The sequence below is a fragment of the Mauremys mutica genome, chromosome 5 (genome assembly GCF_020497125.1).
Source record: "Mauremys mutica isolate MM-2020 ecotype Southern chromosome 5, ASM2049712v1, whole genome shotgun sequence".
NCBI lineage: Eukaryota > Metazoa > Chordata > Testudines > Geoemydidae > Mauremys > Mauremys mutica.
The window spans coordinates 24819732-24842272 of record NC_059076.1 but is presented as its reverse complement, the minus strand read 5'-3'; the positions used below and the strand labels follow the sequence as shown (position 1 = coordinate 24842272).

The following is a 22541-nucleotide window of genomic DNA, read 5'->3' as shown; positions in this document are numbered from 1 at the left end:
GTAGTTGAAAGCAGCTCCCCCCTCGCTCTTCTCTTCTGCAGACTAAATAACCCCAGTTCCCTCAGCTTCTCCTTGTAAGTCGTGCCCCATTGTTGATTCTTTCAGATGTGTCTACTTTACATTTATTTCAATATTATTTTTATTACAGTATTGTCTTGAGGTGTCAGCTAGGATAAGGGCCCAATTGTATTCGCTTTTTACAAAGTTATTTACATTACAGTTTTTTCATTTGTCCTGTTATTACTTTTATATTCAGATTTCTGCTTTGCTCTTTTTGCCTCCAACTGCAATGTCCTAGAGAGAGCTTAGGGTATGTCCACACTGCTACTGGAAGGAAGCCAACTAGCTAGTGTAGGCAAACATGGTTTTATATGATCTAGTACTAGGAATCCAATACAGTAAGGGTTTGGGCTTCTCTTTCCACAGACCACAGCCAGGCATTCTCCAGTACAAGTAAACAGACCACTAGAGGTTGAGACTTCTCTGGGCTGGGGAAGCTCCCTAGTTCACTGGCACAAAATCCCTCAGTACAGATACCACCGTGAGAAGTTAAACAATGTTAATATGATTTCAAAAGTAAAGAGAATTTAATTGTAAAGGTTGAGGCATATATCTGAAAAGACTTTGCTTGTTGATGAAAGAAGCTCTGTTGGACTCTTGTATCAAAAGTATCATATTTGTGAACTTTGGTCTTGTTCAGTTTTCCCTTCCTGCAGATGTTAATGCTTATTCGTTACAATATTCTTGCATGGTATAAATAAAGGAAAAATTAAGCTTGAAACTAAAACTTGCTAATATTTTTGTGTCTTGTAAGAATGATGTGGTTATGGGGACCCTGACAGTGAGAGAAAATTTTGAGTTCTCAGCTGCACTTCGATTGCCAAGTACCGTGTCTGAACAGGAAAAGAAGGAACGGGTGAACCAAATCATCAGGGAACTGGGTTTGGCCAAAGTGGCAGATTCCAAGGTACTACACATGGCATAGCATGACATGGTATTTAATATTACCAAACAAAAAGCTGAGGTATGAGACAGTTAGTGTTGTAATTACATAACATTTAACAAACCAACCTAATTAGAATGTTGCAGTTACAATCAGCAAACATTTGAAAAGCAGGAAATGCAGAGTTAAGACTACCTTAAAAGTATACTTCTACCCCGAAAAGAGACTTGAAAATGGCATTGTGATGTTCTATACATAGTATCTCAGTGATTTCTATATCAAATGTATTCAATTTACAATTCAGAAAGTGTTTTTTCCTAGCTTCCATCTCTGTAGTTAAACCCTGGGTTCTGTAAATGAAGCTGAGTTGTTTCTTTCTAGCACTTTATCATGAATAATAAAGATTCTGCATATCAAATGATGCCTTGTGATACTTCGAATGGGGGATATACAGATGTCACTGATTAGTTGAGCAAATGGAAGTTAAATAATTCTGTTAAAAGAACAGATGACATCTCAGTCTCTCTCATAGGAATAAAATGCAGTACAAATTATTTTTGTCCTGAAAGTAATCAGATATGACTTTGCATACATGCAGGGAGCTGATCTGTGGATTTAGAAGGTGCATTTTTCATACTCACTTTTCAGAATAGAATTGCACTTTGCTCCCCAACATCCCACCATTTGTGGCACCATTCACACACACTAAATACAAGTCTATATGTATTTTTTAATCCTGAGGTGCTTAAAAGTCCTGGGGATTAGCAGCATAGAGACACATTTTTCTTGTTTTAAATTTACAGCATTCTAATAAGGCACTCTTTAAAAAGCTACCTTGGTTTACCATCTTAACTGTATTTTAATTTTTTTGTTAGAAAATTGGTTAATTTTTTCATTTTTGATGCATTGCTATCATTTCATCACTAAATCATGTGAATGTGTTTGTTTCATATAAATATTGGTTTCTGATCTAACACCTGAAGTTGGCTCTAATATTTTCCAGGATTTTGAGAAGGTTAATAAAAATTAGTTAATTAAGAAACCTCCTTTTAAAGATGTGATGCTTTTTTTGCACTAGGTTGGCACCCAGTTTATTCGTGGTGTATCTGGGGGAGAGAGAAAAAGGACCAATATTGGAATGGAACTCATTACTGACCCTGCAGTCTTGTTCTTAGATGAACCAACTACTGGATTAGATGCCAGCACTGCCAATGCTGTCTTGCTGCTCCTGAAAAGGTGACTGCAATGGAATCACCGGGAAAGAACTATCTTGTCTTTGATAGAAGTGTATTTTATATACCATATCTGGAATTAATATATGTTTAGGAATAGTCACAGCCTGATGTATTGGTTTATGATTGGGTTATTCCCATGTAAGGGAATGGAAACTGCAGGCTTCCACAAATGGAATTGCCTTCTAATTCTATCAGCTAGTGGAGTGCTTTAGCAGTCATCCCTCCCTCTCTGGCTCAGTGGGAGGCCACACAACCTCACTACATCACTGGGATGCTGCCCCTATTTCAGGGGAGTTGTGATGCAAGTGGTGGGGGCAAGGCCTCTCTGGCAGGATAGAGTAGGGCAAACAAACAGTCTCAGGGATCCAGCCCTCAGCCAGGACAGAGGAATCAAATAGTCTTAGGGAGTTCAGGCCTTCAGGCAGGGTGAGACACCAGACAGTCTGTCATCCTCGCGCAGGCAGATGGCAGACAAATGCAGGCCCCTTGGCCTAAGGTGAAGAAGCTGCCACCCCACGGGTCCCAGGCCCACCCTACTCCACCAGGTCCTACCCCAGGGCCCTAACAGTGGCAGATGGTTCCATCACGGGGTCAGGGGGGATCCAACCACAATACACTGACCTGGATTCAGGCAACAATACAACTGGACCATAGCTAGGGTGTCCAGACAGCAACTGTGAAAAATCAGGACGGGGTGGGGGGTGTAATAGGAGCTTATATAAGAAAAAGACCCAAAATTGGGACTGTCCCTATAAAAATCAGGACATCTGGTCACCCTAACTATAGCTGGCTGTCCCTGGGCTACTTTCTGCTTGCCCACCATCATGTACCTGCAGCTCAGGGTTGTCCCTGGTCTCTTTAGGGTATCTGGTGAATGGCAGTCCTGGCAGCTCTTTGCCTGGGTCAGTCTCCTTCAGCAGCAGGGCATGGCAAGGTGCAACACAGGTTTCAGGGAGCTGCAGCAGCCAGGAGACATTTGCTTCCTTCCCTGGCTCAAACTCAGCTGGGTTATAGGCTCTCTCTTTTATACTTCCTGCCCCACCCCTTAGCTTTCAGCAGGAAGGGTGAGCCTAGCCTGGCTCCACCCACCAGGGATCACAGAATGGCTCCTCCCTCTCTGACTCAGTGGGAGGCCAGTCTGCCTCACTACAATGGGTCAGACTCTCTCTCCTGTCCCACAACCCCCACTGTGCCAAAAGGGGCAGGGAGTTTGGACCAACAAACAAATCCTTTTGGAGGATCTGCCCAGGGAAAGGAACTCTGATATAGAAATCTCCTGCATTCACAGTTACCTACCCTGCCAGTTCTCAATATCCCTAGGACAGCTCTCTGAATAATGTGTCATGTGTTTGGAGTGGGTGAGGGAATGCCACACCTCATGGAAGGAGGAGCATTGCTAGTTACTTTACACTTAAACGCTTCTGCAGTAATTTACATTACTTGGTCCTGTAGGTAGGGGAGGTTAGAATCTGGCCAAGACTCGATGCTCCCCACTTTCTCTTTATCCCACCTAGTAAGGGCTTTAAGATTTGGGCCTTTTAAACTTGCTTCTGCTTTGTTTGCTCCATTATATCGAATAAAACAATATGCAACTTATCCTAAGATGTTACAAATATTTGCACAAGAATTTATTTTCTATAAATCGCCCTTTGGAAAATATGTGGTCTTTCATCGCATTTCAGCTATCAATTCATCAAGAGACTAATGAATGTTTAGGTACACATCATGAGAATACTTCATTATAAGGGTATACTTTATGAATAATGGGCCAAATTCTGAGGTCCGTATTCTTCTTTGACTCAGTTTTTACTTAAACAAGCTACTATTGAAGTTAATGGGCACTTGCTTAAGTAATGATTGAGTACAAATTGAGAGAGGACGCCGGGATTTGATTTGATCTGTTTGTCATTACTTCACATTATGAGTGGTATTAGCCATTCATAGCAGAAAGAAAATATAAGAGAAAAGGAATGCTGTAGTTGCAGAGGTTTAATGCCTCTCCTGTTTTGTTTTTTTGCACTCAGGATGTCAAGTCAGGGGAAAACAATAATCTTTTCACTTCATCAGCCCCGGTACTCCATATTCAGATTGTTTGATAGCCTGACGTTACTGGCTGCAGGAAGCCTGTTGTACCATGGTCCTGCTCGGAATGCTCTGCAGTACTTCAAATCTATTGGTGAGCTTTCAAAGGGAGTTCAAGTCACAATGGTGGTCTTCCAGCACATTGTATTGATTTTGGCCTCTAGCCTTCCAGCACATTATACTGATTTTTGACCCAGATTCTCAAAGGTAATTAGGCACCTAACTCCCATTGATCTCAGGGGAAGTTAGACACCTAAATACTTGGGATGATCTGGGCCCTACTGTATAAGTAAGGAATGAATGACATCTTGTTTAACAATGCATTCGGTATTTTAAAAAAAGGAGCAAATATCATTTATTTAAGCCATGAATCCCTGTCACTGTGGCTTCTGAGATGATGGACTATGATAAAAGCTTTATATCCCAAGACCAAAGTGGGCAAATGCAAACATCAAGACTCATTATCTTCCTTTAGCTCTTGCATGAAAAGTGGACAGTAAGATATTAATACTATTAAAATATAGCAATTTTTAATATGTTAAACAACTAAATGTTTTCTAACCACATATCCTAATTCAAAAGTCTTAGCTGTGTTGTGAAATAATGTGCTTAAAATGTTTATCTGAATCAGGGGCGGCTCTAGGAATTTGGCCGCCCCAAGCACGGCGGCATGCCGCAGGGGGCGTGCTGCCGGTCGCCGGTCCCGCGGCTCCGGGGGACCTCTTGAAGACATGCCTGCGGAGGGTGTGCTGGTCCCGCGGCTCCGGTGGAGCATCCGCAGGTACGCCTGCGGGAGGTCCACCCGAGCCGCAGGACCAGCGAACCCTCCGCAGTCATGCCTGCGGGAGGTCCACTGGTCCCACAGCTCCGGTGGACCTCCCGCAGGCATGACTGCGGAGGGTCTGCCGAAGCTGCCTGCCGCCCTCCCGGCAAAATGCCGCCCCAAGCGCGCGCTTGGCGCGCTGGGGTCTGGAGCCGGCCCTGATCCAAATATTCCAATAGACTCTGTCAGAGCAGTTGGGGCAAGCATGTTCCAGGGTCAGTGGCACTCCGCTAATAACATCCTGCCTGTTTGTAAAATCCTGGATGTTTGTATATAAGGACTTTTGAGCAAGATCATCGCAGCTGATTGCAGCTGCTAAGAATGCATATAGAGAGAGAAGTTGTTCATTAGGTAGTTAAGTCCCAAATCTTGCAGAATTTGATACGTTACTATCAATACCTTAATTGCATCCAGAAATGAACAGGAGGAAGCCTTTTCAGACCTTGGAGAACTGATCTAATGTTCTCTGTACATCCTACCCTGCTAAATAAGTGAGCAGCTGCATTCTGAACCAAGTATAATTTCTAAATGGTCTTTATGGATAGCCCCATATGAAGCATATTTTAATGATTCCATAAGGAAATCACAAAGGCATGGATAATTGTTATGAGATTCATGAAAGAGAGAAATGTTCACAACCAAATGGAAAAAGACACTTGGCTACTAATGCTTCCTGGGAATTCAGGAGGAGTCAGGGATCCAGCAGTACACCGATGTTGTGAAAATAGGGACTAATATCATCCATACCAAATCCTTTAGATGCTTATGCCACCCTAAATGTATCACTGTTTTGTCTGGATAGACTTCAGACAGCTTAGTGTCTCATTCAAGCCCCTATTTTGGTCAGGCATTCGAAAGCGTGGTGATCATCCAAATCCAAATCTGAACTGTGCCGTCGATTCAACTTCCGTAATGGAATGAACCAAAATTCTGGAACCAAACACACATGAACTTTGTCGTTTGGGCCCATTCTATTTTTATCTTTGGTGAAGCTGACTTGTTGCATTAGATGGTACCTTTTGATGGCGGGGTGTCTAATTGCTTTTCCTTTAAGACAGTTTTTAATAATATTACCCTTAATATTACAACATATTTTTCCCAGCTATTGAATGACTTATTTTAGAGATCTGATATTACTTCTTTGCAGGTTATGAATGTGAGCCATACAACAATCCTGCTGATTTTTTTCTGGATGTCATTAATGGAGACTCAACTGCTGTGAATCTCAGCAAATCAGAATTTGTCAGTCAATACAATTTATCAGGTATGGGAGCTGGAGGTCAAGTGATTGTCCACACTGATCCCACTCATGATGCACATGCACCCCATGTGTGCGAGATCAGATTCTTTTTGAATAACAGTATCTGTTATGGCCACACCTGAACCCCTAATGACCTCTTGGCTATCATAGGTGAAGGATAAGAGGTGGAGTGGTTGCAGCTGTTACTCTGTTCCTTCTTAGTAACTGTGGTGCGTGCTGGAACACCTGCAGCATGTGTCTTCATGCAACATAGCTTCTCCTAACTCACTTTGTGAGCTCGTTTAGCTTTTTAAGATTTAATTTATTAATTTTTAACTTTATTGTCTTTGTTTTGCCTGTTGGGAGGAGGACTTAACTAAGAGCTTTCCAGTACCCCTCCTGTACCCAAGGGTATTCCCACATCATGCCAGATTCCAAGTCTCTGGGCTTCAAAACCTGCCAGTTGTGCAACTGTACCATGCCTATTAACAACAGGCACTCCAGATGTCTCACCTGCCTGGGAGAGGAGTACATACTGGAGCATTGCTCCAAATGCCGCTTCTTGTCTAAAAGCAGAAAACTCTTTTGTTTCTAATTTTGTGCCTGCAGTTACTTGTGGGTAAGATTACAGCTAGATTGTGATATTCAGCCTCCAAGATTTTAACATAGTTTTCAGCTTTACATTCTCAGGGAACTTCTTGGGGAGTTGCATTCAGAAAATATAAGGTCCCTGAGAACATGAAGAGAAACCTGTGTTATGGCATCTGAACCACACAGTTTATTCTGGGACATGTTTGGTTTGCCATTAGATATTTTGGACACCCTAGAAAAAATGCAGGAGGCAATACATGTGGTTTAACTAGGCCACAACTTCATTCATTTAAAATACCTAGGAGTATACCCAGCAATAAACTGTACAGTGCATGTCGTCATCATTTCCACGTGGTCCCCAACCTGGTCCTAGGTATCCCATTGCTGGGATTCTTCTTTGTGGCCAATATGGAAATAAACTTGATCTTTGAAGCTTGAATCCTGATCTGAATTGCTGTAACATTCTGTAGGTTTAGATGTGGGATTCTGGTTCAGCCTCGTCTCTATTTATGCTAAGAGATTTTTGAGGATAAAATGTAGCCCTTTCGGAGGGAAAAGAAAACTTCAGCATACCTAAACTGCCATGAACTAATTTGTGTCTTTAGCTTTCTACGGCTATTTCTCCTACAACAATATTTTTCTTTTTAATCTGAAGAAACCATTGAAGAGGACAGAGGTGATAAGACTATTGCTGAGAAATTAGCAGAGTTGTTTTCCAGTTCCCCTTACTACAAAGAAACAAAAACAGAATTAGAGAAGCTGTCTTTGAAAAATAAAAGGAAGATGAGTGCAGATTTCCAGAAAATCACATATAGCACTTCCTTCTTTCACCAGCTCAAGTGGGTGTCCAGACGCACATTTAAAAACTTGATATATAACCCACAAAGCTCCATGGCTCAGGTAATTTTAGTGAATCTTTAAAACATGAACAGTTATAAATATAGGTTTCTTTCTGAAGATGAGTTGGGTTGAAATATAAAATGTTGGCTTCTAATAATTAAGAAATAAGAGAAAAAACTTCCAATTGATTAGCCAACAGTATGACTTTAAACAGTCTTTCACACTGTGGAAATCTTTACATAGTCATAGATCAGGCCTGCACAACTCGTAAAGCGGCGAGGGCCATATTACTCCAAAGAAAATAGCTGAGGGCCGAACCCCCCCCCCCACCAGCGCCGCCCAGCCCCGCTGAACCCACTGCCCAGCCCTGACCCCTAGCTCCGAGCCCAGCCCCTGAGCCGAGCACCCCCCTGACCTCATCCACCCGCAGCCCTGACCCCCTAGCTCTGAGCCCAGCCTCTCTGAGCCAGACACCCTCCGACCCCCAGCTCCAAGCCCAGCCCCTCTGAGCTGGACACCCCCTTGACTCCAGCCCCTGCGAGCTGCAGCTCGAGCCCAGGCCGGGTGCCCCTCCCCTCACTCGCAGTTACTGGCTCTCCCTTGTGCCCAGTGCCTCCCATCTCAGCAGCCCTGGAAGTGACGTACCCGCTGTACGCCAGGTGGGGGAAGTGGGAGACGGGGTAGCGGGAGACCGTTTGGGCGGTCGGAGCGCAGTGTGAGTGCGTGCGTGCGGCTATGAGATCACCCCGCGCTCCGACCGCCTGTGGCACTTTTGCTAATTATCAAATACAGTAGAACCTCAAAGTTACGAACATCAGAGTTACGAACTGACCAGTCAACCACACACCATTTGAAACCGGAAGTACACAAATCATGCAGCGGCAGAGACCAAAAAGAAAAGAAAAAAGCAAGTACAGTACAGTACTGTGTTAAACGTAAACTACTAAAAAAATAAAGGGAAAGCAGCATTTTTCTTTTACTTTTCATAGTAAAGTTTCAAAGCTATATTAAGTCAATGTTCAGTTGTAAACTTTTAAAAGAACAACCACAATATTTTGTTCAGCGTTATGAACATTTCAGAGTTATGAACAATGTCCATTCCCAAGGTGTTCGTAACTGTGAGGGTCTACTGTATGTGATAAACAAAGGTGTTCTGTTACACGGTCCAACATCTCTTTATATTTCATCATGCAATAAGGTCAGAATGCTGTCTGTTTGATAACATTCATTTCCAAGGCGGAGGATTGTTTTTTTCAGAAATAAATGAGATCTTGTAATCGTAACACAGACAAAATTCCTTTTGACTTTAGTGAAAATAGGATCAGACTCTTTGGGCCAGATCATGCCACCATTACTTATGTGGAATATCTTATAGTCTGCATTTGGTCCCCTTGATTCAAATGGGACAATTCAAGGAGCAATGTACTACCCAGTATGAGTAAAGGTGGCACAGTCTGGCCACTAAATTGTCACTCTTTGTAGAGCCTCTGTAGATTTATAGTATAATTGTCTTTGAATTGTAATGATGATGATGATAACAGCAATATTATTTTACATTTTCTTGATGTCATATTGTGGGGTTGAACTAGGATAGATCATATCCTATCATATCCCTTTTCTTACCTTTGCTTAACATGTACACTTCTGGAGCAGCAAATGGAAGGATTGATAAACTATTTAGAATTGATAGATTAATGACAACAAATGCAGTAATATAAATGGTACGCACTGATATGTCCCACCACTACTTTGGCCAGATTCAGCCTGATCCTTACAATGGTGTCCAGTGAAAAGAGGGGAGCACAAGAAGCCTTCCCTTCCTCACTCGTTTAATCCATATAAGGATCAGGCAGAATTGCAGCCCTGTAAAGTGGGGATTTCAGGGACTGCTCCCATGTTACTCCTATTCCCAAAAGGGTGAGGAAGGACAGATAGGAAGTGAGGCCATGGCTCTGCCCTTTTTATGCACTGACCAACAGTGTTGGGCAGCCATGCAGGGGAGTAGGCTTCGCCCTACAAAGCACAGAAGTATTGCATATGCAGAGTCTGTATGCCCAGGAGCTCCAGTACACATTCTATCTGAATGCCTTTTTGTGCTCTCATTGGCCTACTGCATCTCTGAACTGTGCTTAAATGCATGTCAGCATTGCTCTGCACTGAACTGTGCTTAGATGACACAGTCAAACCTTTGTGAGCATTTTTCAACAATGATGCAAACATTTTCCAAAAGACTATGATCACCAGCATACGGGAGATCTGTTCAGAATCTCTCTAGTTAAAAGGTTTTTGGATGTATATCTGTATGTTGATATTATGGATATCCCTAATAATTGGTTTGTAAAAGCTTGATCTTGTGACAAGAATTATACTTTCAAGCTTTATAATACTCCAGGGTTAATGGTCCTGACTTTCTTTCTCACAATCTTTTTTATCTCCCAAACCTCATTAGGAATGGATTTCAAATACATTCTATAAATGGTGCACAGTTCACTAAGCCATGTTTGCTAATCCTCTCCAAATTGGTCTTGATATGATCGTTGTTTTCCACTACAATTAGCTTAGTGGCTGAATTATCCCTGACATTTGGTCCTTTCAGCAGGTTCTTAGTGATATGGTACCATGTGTGAAATGCTTTATAGTGTTAAGACTCATGCATCCCTCATGCTTAACCATGACTGAACTGCCTGACACCATCATTTTTGCTAAGATTTTTTTTTGCTTCTACATATTAAGAAATAATCATGTACAAATTTTCATCATTCTGATTATGTCATTAAAGCCATTCATACTTCTTTATCTGTTGGAAAAATTCATGTTTCTGTTGGCTTAAAACTAACAATAATTGGATTGTTCTGGAATCAAGTAGGCTTTAACATCCTTTCTATTGGGCTTTACTGTCAAATAAATTATTAATATGGTTCAATCCCCCCCCTTAGATCCATTATTGAATAGACTTAAAAATACACCCCTTGTTACAAACACAAAGTTGCTACTTTTAAAAAAAATATTGTTTGAACCTAGCATTTGAAAGAAATAATAGTTTAGAAGTGATTTCTTTTCTACTTTATCGTTTCAGTACAAAAGTGAAGGAGGTTTCTCTTTACTTCAGCAATGTCTCTGCTCCCTCCTCCACACTTAGTATATTAAAGATCCCTTTGTTATAGTTATTAAACTAGTACTATTTTTGAATATATTTCTTTGAGCTGGAAATATTAGAAATACACATTTTGTAAACCAAACTCTGAAAAAAAATTTTTGTATAAAAGATGAGGTTTATTCTCACTTTGGTTTGTATTATGTTAGGAGTTTTTGTTACCATTGTTCCTCATCAGCAGAGCAGGGATACTAGTCTTTATCTAGTACAAGAAAGCCTTTGTCAATCTTAAATTCTCAGTTCTGGGCTCCTCGAATATGAAAATTCTCATGGTTTAGTGGCTGAATTACCACCCTTCAATCAGTCTGATAGCTCCTAGAATTTCCCAAGTACCAGCTGTGTATTTAAACAAACATTTAAGGCTCTTTTAAAATAATATCAACAGATAAGACATTGAACAGACAAAGGGCAACTTGTTTTTATGGTATATTTCTAGAGGGGCTGCCTTAGCGCTTCTTTGAAAGCTAATGACTTTTGTGAAGAAATGCATTTGACGTGTTGGGGGAACTGATTGAAAAGTCCTATTGCCAAAGCAATAAAGGATTAAAAGATGGAACTATAACTAATGCCAATCAATATGCTTTTATCAAAAGTTGAGGAATGTGCTATCATGCTTTGAGAAGGTTTAGAGTTTGGTTAGGCTGCTGCACAGCCATTATAGATCACCTTTTTTGTGCCTTTTTCCAACAGTTTCCTTTGTTCAGGACCTGACTCTCTGGCCATATTCCTTTAAAGTCCCATCTCTTCTGGGAGAGGACTTCTACCTATGCTCTCATCTGGGCCTAGTTCCTCTGACTGCCCTGTACTCTTTCTTTTAGTCTCGTCCCTCAACTTGATCACATCCTCCCGTTATTCCAGGTTAGGTTAACAGAGTTCTCAGGCTCCCTTAAACCCTATACTCAGCCAGAAAGGATTCATCTATGCATCCCTTCACAGGTTGATAAAGATAATTGTGTTGATGTAATAGACTTCTGTAAGACATTTGACTTAATATCACATAACATTAAGGTTTAAAAAATAAGCACTATAAAATTATTATAGCACACACTAAATAGATTAAAAACTAACTGGTAGATTTCAAAACATAATTGTTAGAGAATCACCAACTGGGGTGTTTTTACTGGGATTCTCCTGACCTCAATTCTTGTCTCAACACTGTGCAAAAATGTTATTAATGGCCTTAATCATTCATCATGAAGTTTGCAGATGACAAAAATATTGGTGGACTGGTAAATGACAATGAGGAGAAGTCACTTATACAGAACAATCTGGATCACTTGGTAAGCTGGGCACAGTCAAGCAACATACATTTTAACAGAGCCAACTGCAGGATCTAGGAACAAAGAATGTAGACTATATGTATAGGATGGAGAGTTGTGTCCAGGAAAGGCGCCTTAAAAGGACAGATGGGTCATGAATGTGACCTCACAGTGCAGTGCTATAGTTAAAAGGGTTAACAAGAATCTTAAATTTATAAACAGGGCAATATGGAAATGGCATTGTTGAGTCCATAGCTGGAATGCTATCTCCACTTCTGGTATTAATCATGCAGAATGTTCAGAGAAGAGTCACAAGAATGATTCAAAGTGTGAAGATATCTTATAGCTAAGAGCTTAAAGTGTTCAAGATGCTTAGTTATTGAAAAGAAGGTTAAGAGGTGACTTGAGCACAGACTATAAGTACCTACTCAAGGAGAAGGTATCTCCTACTTGTGATTGGAACAGATATCCAAGGAAAGTGGTGGATGTCACCGTGTCTCAATGGGTCACAGCTGAGAATACCAGATTCAGGACAAACTGCTGGAAAATAGGGCAGACTCACCCTCAAACTAGTGGGTATTCTTCCATAAGATATACCAAGCCAGTAACAAAAGTAAACTTCTTTCTCACCACACTGGTTAACAGGAAGTCAGAAATGCAGTCTCCTTAGGCATCCCAGCCCTTCTTTCACCACCCAGACACCAGACTATATGATGTGTGGTTATTTAAAACCATTTTCATCAAAGGGTTCTTCTAATCCCACATAGCCAGGTCAATATATAACTCAGATCTTACCAAATAATCGCGCTGTTGCCAATCCTTTAGTATCTAATATCTAAAGGTTTATTTCTAAGAGAAAAGAAAGAAGGGAGAGTTAAAATGGTCAAGGAAAACAAATACATACACTTATTGCAAAGTTCTTGGATCAGGTTTGTAGCAATGATGGAATAAACTGCTGGCTTGTAAAATCTCTGGCAACTTCCAAAAAGATTGGAAGGTCCTCGGCCCATTGTTTGGAATGCTCCTTTTAGTGTAAGTCCAGAGATCAGAACAAGAAGGAGTCCAAATGGAGATGCTTCCAGGGCCTTTTATGCTTTCTCCCATGTGGAGGGAAAGCTCTCAGTCTTAGTTTGTGGAAAAGTACAGGCACAAGATGGAGTCCAGGGTCACATGAGCTAGTCACATGCCCTTGCGTGTTTTGATGAATCATAGAAGCATTATTACCCCATATTCTGGCTAAAATGTCATCAGAAAGGCATATTGAGGGGGGGATACATTTTTTCTGTGGCCCATTCACAATGTGTTAGCTAGACTGGATGCCAACTACCTTGTGGGTGTTACTCCAGGAGCAAACAGATTTGAAATACAGATAGATAGTCAATATTCATAACTTTGGTGAAAAAATGATACATGCATACAAACAGGATAATCATATTTAATAGATTGTAACTTTTCCATTGATACCTTACATGACATACCTGGTATAAGATTTGTTGTATTCATATAACAGCGAGAATGATATATATGGTCATATTATAATCATACATCACAATGAATTATTCATTACTTATAATCTTTAAATCAAGATTGGATGCCTTTAAAAAAGTTACTGGGTTTGATGCAGGAATTTCTGGGTGATATTATATAGCTATGCAAGGGATCAGACTAAAGATCACGATGGTCCCTTTTAGTCTTAAATTTATAAATCTATGAAAGCGTTAACCATAGATATATAGAAAGCAAGTCTCCTTGTAATTTCCATACTATATTCTGCTCTCTTTCTGTTATAGAGGAAAGATAATCACAACTTAAATATTTGTCCTGACTGCAAATTCCCAAATAGATACAAATAACCGTCAAAGACTATGTTAAACTCTTTATTTAGTTGACATCTTAGAATGGTTGATGGCAAGCGTCGGATGCCACCCAAGAGAGCTCTCCAGGAAGACATAATTGCAAATTTGTCAATTTATCTTCCTATATCATCTGCAATGAGTGTCACACTTCCTTTTTTTTCCTGGTCCACAGATGCACTTCAGTTTTTTGTAGCTGCTATTCATGTTGCTTTCATCTGCAAGATTCCAGAATGCCAACTATTTTCTCTCATTGCTGTCATAGTTTTTATTGCAGACCTGCTTTGGCTACTCTACAGATTTTCTATACTGATCTTGTAGCTGATTTTTGAGGCAACAGTGAATGAACCAAATGTTTATTTTCCAGTAGGGAGCATATCTCTGGATCCCTCTCATTAAATCAGTTTTAATATCTCTTTGAAGCAATCCTACCACCTTTGAGCTGTACAGTAGCTAGCCATACATCTTCTACCATTAAATTGTTTATAGAAATTGCACAAATAAAGTCTAAGAATTTATTACAATTTGTTTGAACAGTGATACAAAAATTCTGTGTTGATGTATAATTCTTGTTGGTTATAAAATCACATTACTCTGATCAGAACGTAGAATGAAAATAGAATACAATAAAATACTGTAGAGTATTTTGTAAAAACATTTTTGTCACTTCACTAATGAGTAATCGCTGTTGCTGTTTAGTTAGGTTATTACTATAGTTATTATAATTTTCAATTATAATTATCTGTAATAAAATGCAAATTCTTACTTGCTTTTTCTTTCAGCTGTGTATTACAACTGGTCTGGGAATAGTTGTAGGAGCCATTTTCTCTGGAATAAAAAATGATTCCAGTGGCATTCAGAACAGGTTAGTAAACATGGGAACTGAACATTTTAATAGGGCATACAGATCACACTGGATAGTTCATTTTGTTTAGATTTTTACTTAGCCTCTGTTCTTGTGCTAAAGTAAGCAGACAGCTACACACTGTAGAAAATAAATTACATTTTTAAGAAGTATCTGTGAGAGCGGAAAAATAGTGTTTGTACCATGGTAGCATCAAGAGACCATAGATCAGGACCCCACTGTGCTGGTCACTGCACAGTCACAAACAAAAAGACAGTCCTTGCACTAAGGAGTTTAATAAGATCCATAAGGTTATGTTACATGGAGCAGTACCTAGGGTATATACAACAAAGGGAGTTGATGGACTACATGGGAAGCAGTTTCCACCTGTCCTCAGCCAGAAGTTTGACTATTTTCTAACGTAAGATCAAAACGTGACTATTTCCGGTAAACAGTTAATTTGCTTCCTGCATCTTTATTCCATTTTCATGTAGTAACAGTATACCCATCTCCCTCTGATAAATGTTCTGCCTTCCTCATTAGCTAAAAAAGCTATGTGCATAGCTAATTTTCTTGCTTTTGTTTGTTCTTTCCATAGAGTTGGTGCTTTATTCTTTTTGACCACCAATCAGTGTTTGAGCAGTGTTACAACTATTGAACTTTTTGTCACCGAAAAAAAGATATTTATGTAGGTAAATCCCTATGTAATAGAAAGCATTGCATGTTGTTTTATTTGATGCTGTATCAGTTTATCTTTAATTTATACACTGCCCCTTATCTATCTATCAGTCATCTTTAGGGTCTAGTGATGAATTTGTTACTGAAAGCACAGCTTAGCATTTGGTCCTAAGATAGATGTGGACTATCCCAGCTCTTTCGTATGGTATTAACTCAAAAGTTTAATGAGAATGAGCATTGATAACTGTCTGCTTGTCATTTTAACAGAAACTATTCTGGAGCCGGAGGCAGAGCTTGAATAGATTACTACCACTTTGTCCTCCACAGTATTAACCCTAATTACTAGTCTCTCTCAATAGAAGTATAGCCCCCAAACCAGAAACTGGTTATCATTGTTATACGTTTAATAGATACGGTCAAAAACTCTACTGCCAGTTAGTGTAAAAGAAGTCAGTTTTCCCATCTATGATGCCAGCAATCTGGATTTCAGGTAATTGATTGTCACAGCTGAGGAATACGGCATTGTTAAAGTGTGAGAAACATAGAACAACTTTTAAAGCTGTGGTGGTGTTCCTGTTTCTTGACTGATTAGGCAAAATGCCTGTCTTCAGGAAGAGGGATTGAAGAAAGTCACGGGCTATAAATTTTCCATGAAGATGTAGCAGTTTAAGGAGAAGCAGACTATAAACAGGATTAGGGGAATTTTAGGAAATATTTTTTTTTCCCTAGGCCATTCAGGCCCTGTCACAGATACCATTTAAGAAAAGTGAAGCTACTATAAGATTTATTGGCTGGATGCAGAATTTAAATACAACTTTCTCTCGCCACAATCAGCTGCTCACATGTAAACTAATCAAATGTTATAAAGTTTAGAGAAACAATTCCTTGATATTTTAAACACGTGTTTCTTAGAAATGCTTATTCTAGGGCAGTGATTCTCACTCACTATAACTGGCTCTGTGGATGAGGGGAAAGCAGTGGATGTGTTATTCCTTGATTTTAGCAAAGCTTTTGATACAGTCTCCCACAGTATTCTTGCAAGCAAGATAAAGAAGTATGGGGTGGATGAATGGACTATAAGGTGGATAGAAAGCTGGCAAGATCATCGGGCTCAACAGGTAGTGATCAGTGGCTCCATGTCTAGTTGGCAGCCAGTATCAAGCGGAGTGCCCCAAGGGTCGGTCCTGGGGCTGGTTTTGTTTAATATCTTCATTAATGATCTGGAGGATGGCGTGGATTGCACCCTCAGCAAGTTTGCAGATGACCCTAAACTGGGAAGAGTGGTAGATAGGATAGAGAGGGACCTAGACATATTAGAGCATTGGGCCAAAAGAAATCTGATGAGGTTCAACAAGGACAAGTGCAGAGTCCTGCACTTAGGACGGAAGAATCCCATGCACTGCTACAGAATAGGGACTGAGTGGCTAGGCAGCAATTCTGCAGAAAAGGACCTAGGGCCTACAGTGGATGAGAAGCTGGAGATGAGTCGACAGTGTGCCCTTGTTGCACAAGAAGGCTAACGGCATTTTGGGCTGTAGAAGTAGTAGAACTGCCAGCAGATCGAGGGACATGATCATTCCCCTCTATTTGGCATTGGTGAGGTCTCATCTGAAGTACTGTGTCCAGTTTTGGGCCCAACACCTCAAGAAGGATGTGGAAAAATTGGAAAGAGTCCAGCGGAGTGCAACAAAAATGAGTAGGGGTCTGGAGCACATGACTTACGAGGAGAGGCTGAGGGAACTGGGATTATCTAGTCTGCAGAAGAAAAGAATGAGGGGGGATTTGATAGTTGCTTTCCACTACCTGAAAGGGAGTTCCAAAGAGGATGGATGTAGATTGTTCTGAGTGGTAGCAGATGACAGAACAAGGAGTAATGGTCTCAAGTTGCAGTGGGGGAGGTTTAGGTTGGATATTAGGAAAAACTTTTTCACTAGGAGGATGTTATATACCTATCTCATAGAACTGGAAGGGACCCTGAAAAGTCATCAAGTCCAGCCCCCTGCCTTCACTAGCAGGACCAAGTACTGATTTTGCCTCAGATCCCTAAATGGCCCCCTCAAGGATTGAACTCACAACCTTTGCTCAAACCACTGAGCTATCCCTCCCATTGGTGAAGCACTGGAATGGGTTACCTAGGGAGGTAGTGGAATCTCCTTCCTTAGAGGTTTTTAAGGTCAGGCTTGACAATGCCCTGGCTGGGATGATTTAGTTGGGGATTGATCCTGCTTTGAGCAGGGGGTTGGACTAGATGACCTCCTGAGGTCCCTTCCAACTCTGATATTCTATGAATCTTTCCACACTACTGTACCCCTTTCAGGAAACTGATGTCTTGCGTACCCCCCGAGTTTCACCTCATTTAAAAACTACGTGCTTATAAAATCAGACATAAAAACACAAAAGTGTTACAGTGCACTAGATGGGCCAGATTAACTCTTCTGTGATTTTGTGGGCCCCTGTATACAAGTCTTTTTCCTAATTTAAAACAAAATGATCACAATTATGGTATCGAGGCTATTAACGCTATACTAAACTTGCCTTTTAATAAACATAAAGCTGTTCTGTGCTTACATTTTAGTCTTAAAACATGCAGAATATAGTTAAGTTATTTCAAAATAGCCTACTTCTTACCTTAGAACAGCTGTTACATTACTTTCTTTCTGGGAGCGAGTTAGATGCAGGGGGGGATTCTGACCTGGGGCAGAGGATTGGGGTACAGGAGGAGGTGTGAGGTACTGGCGCTGTCCAGGAGGCGCTCAGCAGGGCTCAGGCAGTCTGCCTGCCTGCCATAGCCCCACACCACTCCTGGAAGTGGCCAGCTGCTGGCACATCTCTGCACGCCCTTGGGGGGAGAGGTACAGCGTGACTCCGTGTGCTGCCCCGTCCGCAAGCACTGGCACTTGCAGCTCCCATTGGCCAGTTCCTGGGGCTGTGGAGACGTGCCAGCAGCTGGCCGCTTCCAGGAGTGGCGTGGAGCCACAGCAAGCAGGCAGCCTGCCTGAGCCCTGCTGCGCCCCTAGCCCGAGGCCCTGGGATGCAGCCCCTAAAGCCCCTGCGTTAATCCGGCCTTGAGCACTATTACTGAAAAATTGCTTATTTTCTCATTTTTACCATATAATTATAAAGTAAATCAATTGGAATATAAATATTGTACTTACAATTCAGTGTATATTATATACAGCAGTATAAACAAGTCACTGTATGAAATTTTAGTGTGTACTGACTTCCCTTGTGCTTTTTATGTAGCCTGTTGTAAAACTAGGCAAATATCTAGTTGAGTTGCTGTATCACTGCAAGACCTCTGTGTACCCCTGGTTAAGAACCACTGTTCTAGGGCACATGTAATAAAGTCTGTATCCACAGTGCAGTCGGTGGGCTACCACCCTCAGTATCAAAGTTTCTGAGCTTTAGCCTAGAGCCCAGCTAGCTCAGGTGTAAAGTGCTACCAACTCGCATAAGATGTTTCTGTTTGTGGACAGGATCAACACCTGAATAAGAGACTAAATTAACTCTGCAGCAAAGATAAGCGTAAACAGGCTTTTCGCTATTTAGTCCCACATGAAACTCACAAGAGCTGGTCCAAGAAGTACCTACAATCAAACCACTACTAAGTCATAGTGACGACCAAAATAATTAAACTGACCATTTGTAGGACACGGATCATACCAAAAACTAGCACTGTGATACTAAACTTGAGCAAGGAGGTTTTTGGGGTTGTTGGGTTTTTTTTTGGAAAATTAAGAAGATAATCAAAAAGACTCTAAAGTCAAAATTAAGGGATAAACACACTAGACTCAGCATGGAGCTTGCTTAAGCAGTTCATAATTCACAGAACCGATGCATCTCCCTAACTAAAAGTAGTACCACGAGGGCAAGAAAAAAGCAGTATGGTCAAATGGCAAAGTTCAAGAGGTTATTCAAGCTAAGTTAAGTATGAATCAAAAAATGAAAAATGAAGAGAATAAAGAGGAGCATAAACTATGGAAGATAAAAATGTAAGCTATAACTAAGGAAGACTAAGAAGGGTTATGAAGCACAAATAGCTAAAGACATAAAATAAAAAAAGGAAATATGTAAGTATATCTCAGAATCAATGAATCCACTAGACTGACAGGAAATAAATGGAACAATTAAGTAATACAAACACTGCAAAGAAGTTAAATGATTTCTTTACATCTGTCTTCACCGCAAAGGATGGAGTACGGTGTTCAGGTCAGCCAATCTCAAAAAGGGTACAGCAGAAATAGAGTGGATTCAGAGAAGGTGACAATGATTTGAGGCACAGAAAGAGTTTCATATGAAAATAGATTGAAGAGAGTGGGATTGTTTAAATTAAAGATCAGATGAATAATATAGTGCTTAACTAAGCTACAAAATAATGAACAATAAGAGAAGCTCAATCAGTAATCCTGTGTACCCTGTATTATAAGGTTTCAAGAGCTCTTTAAAGTGTTTGTTAAAATGTAAGTTGGTCACTATAGATCATGGCAGGGATTTAGGTGCCCAGATTCTATTAAAATTAATGTCTGTTGGGTGTCTAACTCCCTTAGGCTGCTTTGACAATCCCAGCCTATATCGCTTCATTGCTTTATTAATGAAATATAATCTGTAATATACATATATATTTCTGTGTTCTAGACATGAATATATCAGTGGTTACTACAGAGTATCTGCATATTTTTTCTCAAAGATAATAGCTGATTTAATACCCATGAGGACTTTACCAAGCATCATCTTCACCTGTATAAATTATTTCTTAATAGGCAAGTATCCTATAAAAGAAAGCTGCTTCAAAATGAACTATGGTCATTCACTCTTTCCTTTGGCAAATAATTCAGGTATCCACAGGTGGTCTGTTTGCACGTCTTCCTTACAGGGTCCTAGTCCCATTTTTTATTTTTTCCCTCTCTTTAGCATATTGCTTATAGAAAACCTTTATTCTGGGGGTAGGTTGGTAAATAGATTGTTTTGAAGCTACTTACTGTTAATACAAGTCTGGAAGTTAGCTTTGGTAAGCTTTTATACTGATTTATGCATTCCTCCCAAATTCTGTGTATGCCTTTTTATGATTTGTCTAATCTAATGGTTATGGAGCAAGAGACCCAAGAGTATTAATGAACTTGACTTTTCTACAAGTTAACTATGCTAATAAATTGATTGGACCAGATCTGCTGCCGGGGTAAATTGGGTAGCTTCACTGACATTACTAGAGCTACACCAGTTTACACCAGCTGAGGATCTATCCAGTTATTACTATTCATGATGATAAACAATACAGTACCATTGTGCAGCGCCTAACAGGGATTAAAAAGACATCATCCCTGTCTTGACAAGATTACAGTCTAATACGATCAAATCAGTAGGACTGCTCACCATGAATGAAAGTAACAAAAAATAAAAATCTTGCTCTAAATTAGGCAAGCTTAGATCAGAAGGGTATCAGACAATAGAAGGGGGCAGAGAGTAAACCACATATAAATGAAAATATTATAGTGATTTATAGATTCTGATATAAAGTATAGACCAGTAGAGTATATAGAGGAGAAGATATCATGAGAGTAAAAAATCAAGGGTGGAAAACAAGACAAAGGAGTGGGTCTTGAGCAGGCATTTGAAAGAGGTTGTTTAGCGTGCAGGAAGGGAGATGACCCTATTACTCCTTCCCTGCAGCTGGACTACTTTATTTGACTCAGCTTTAGGTACAATGGATATAGGTTTCCATTCTAAATGCCTATTATAATCCAAGATATTCATTTTCTTTAAAGTGGTGTTCATGCAGTAGGACAGAACACTTTATGGTTGATAATACTCCTTTTCTGCAAATAAAAGCAAACTATGTACTGTGGTACTACAAAAAGGTATGTGCATAAGTACACCCTAAAACCCTCATCTAGGAAAAGACAGACTGAGACTTTTTCCTCCCCCCCCATTTCTTAGGTTTCAAGCCAACAATTGGGGCCTTCTTTATCATGATGGTTACCCTTATACTGGTTGCCTACACAGCCAGTTCTATGGCTCTGGCTATAGCAACGGGACAAGATGTTGTGGCTGTCGCTAATCTCCTCATAAATATTTGCTTTGTTTTTATGATTGTGAGTGATACATTTTTCTGTTTTTTCTCTTAAATGTTTGTTGTACAAAAGAAATGACAATGAAATGCCATGTTTTTAAAAAATTATGTGTGCTTTGAAGCACATCAGCAGAGCCCTTGGGAATTTTAAGAATACTGTCTAATCCCTCCTCTTGATATCAGATCACATTATGAACACATCTCCTGTAAAGTGAGACAGCTCAAGTAAGCAGATGTAAAAAAAGCAAAGTGGCCCAGAGCAGTGGCTCCCCATTGCTTTGCAAGTGACTAGCATTTGATGGGTAAGATTGGTCTCTGACTCGTTAAGCGTTATTACCTCTGCAGAATTATATGACTTAGACTAGGTCTACACTGGGGGGGAGGGGAAGGGGCAGAGTTGAACTAAGATACGCAACTTCAGCTACGCGAATAGTGTTGCTGAAATCGGCGTATCTTAGGTCGATTTACCTGGCTGTGAGGACGGTGGCAAGTTGACCGCTGCTGCTCCCCCGTCAACTCCGCTTCCGCCTCTCGCACGCGGTGGAGTTCCGGAGTCGATGGCAGAACGATCGGGGATCAATTTTATCACATCTACACTAGATGCAATAAATCGATCCCCAAAAGATCAATCACTACTCGCTGGATGACATAGTCCCATTTAAGGGTATTTTGCATGGCCCTGGAAAGTATGGGTGTAACTGCTGGTAGTGTTGCAGGAGGGAGGAAAGCTTTTGGAAGATTCTGTGGAATACACCAGAGCCTAATCAAAGTCCTTGAACTCAATGATTGTTTTTGTCCCCCTCTGATATGGATTATTCTTACCTATAAAGAGAAAAATCTATTGGATTGCTCTTCCAGAGCACATTACGGAGCTTTTCTTTTCCAGGGCAGTGGTGATTTCTGCCAGCTTTGTTTATATTTTTTACCCATTG

General features: G+C 40.5%; 1 protein-coding gene across 4 annotated transcripts in view; it reads left to right on the top strand.

Moving 5' to 3' along the window:
- Positions 1–22541, top strand: part of LOC123370703 (broad substrate specificity ATP-binding cassette transporter ABCG2-like) — a 33032-nt gene that overhangs the window by 6041 nt on the left and 4450 nt on the right. For all 4 annotated transcript variants that reach the window (XM_045017420.1, XM_045017417.1, XM_045017421.1 and 1 more), the window contains 9 exons: positions 815–967; positions 2022–2179; positions 4203–4354; positions 6231–6347; positions 7570–7814; positions 14803–14885; positions 15463–15552; positions 20178–20302; positions 21477–21631. In XM_045017420.1, coding sequence (XP_044873355.1) covers positions 815–967; positions 2022–2179; positions 4203–4354; positions 6231–6347; positions 7570–7814; positions 14803–14885; positions 15463–15552; positions 20178–20302; positions 21477–21631 — 1278 coding nt within the window. The remainder of the gene's footprint in view (positions 1–814; positions 968–2021; positions 2180–4202; positions 4355–6230; positions 6348–7569; positions 7815–14802; positions 14886–15462; positions 15553–20177; positions 20303–21476; positions 21632–22541) is intronic.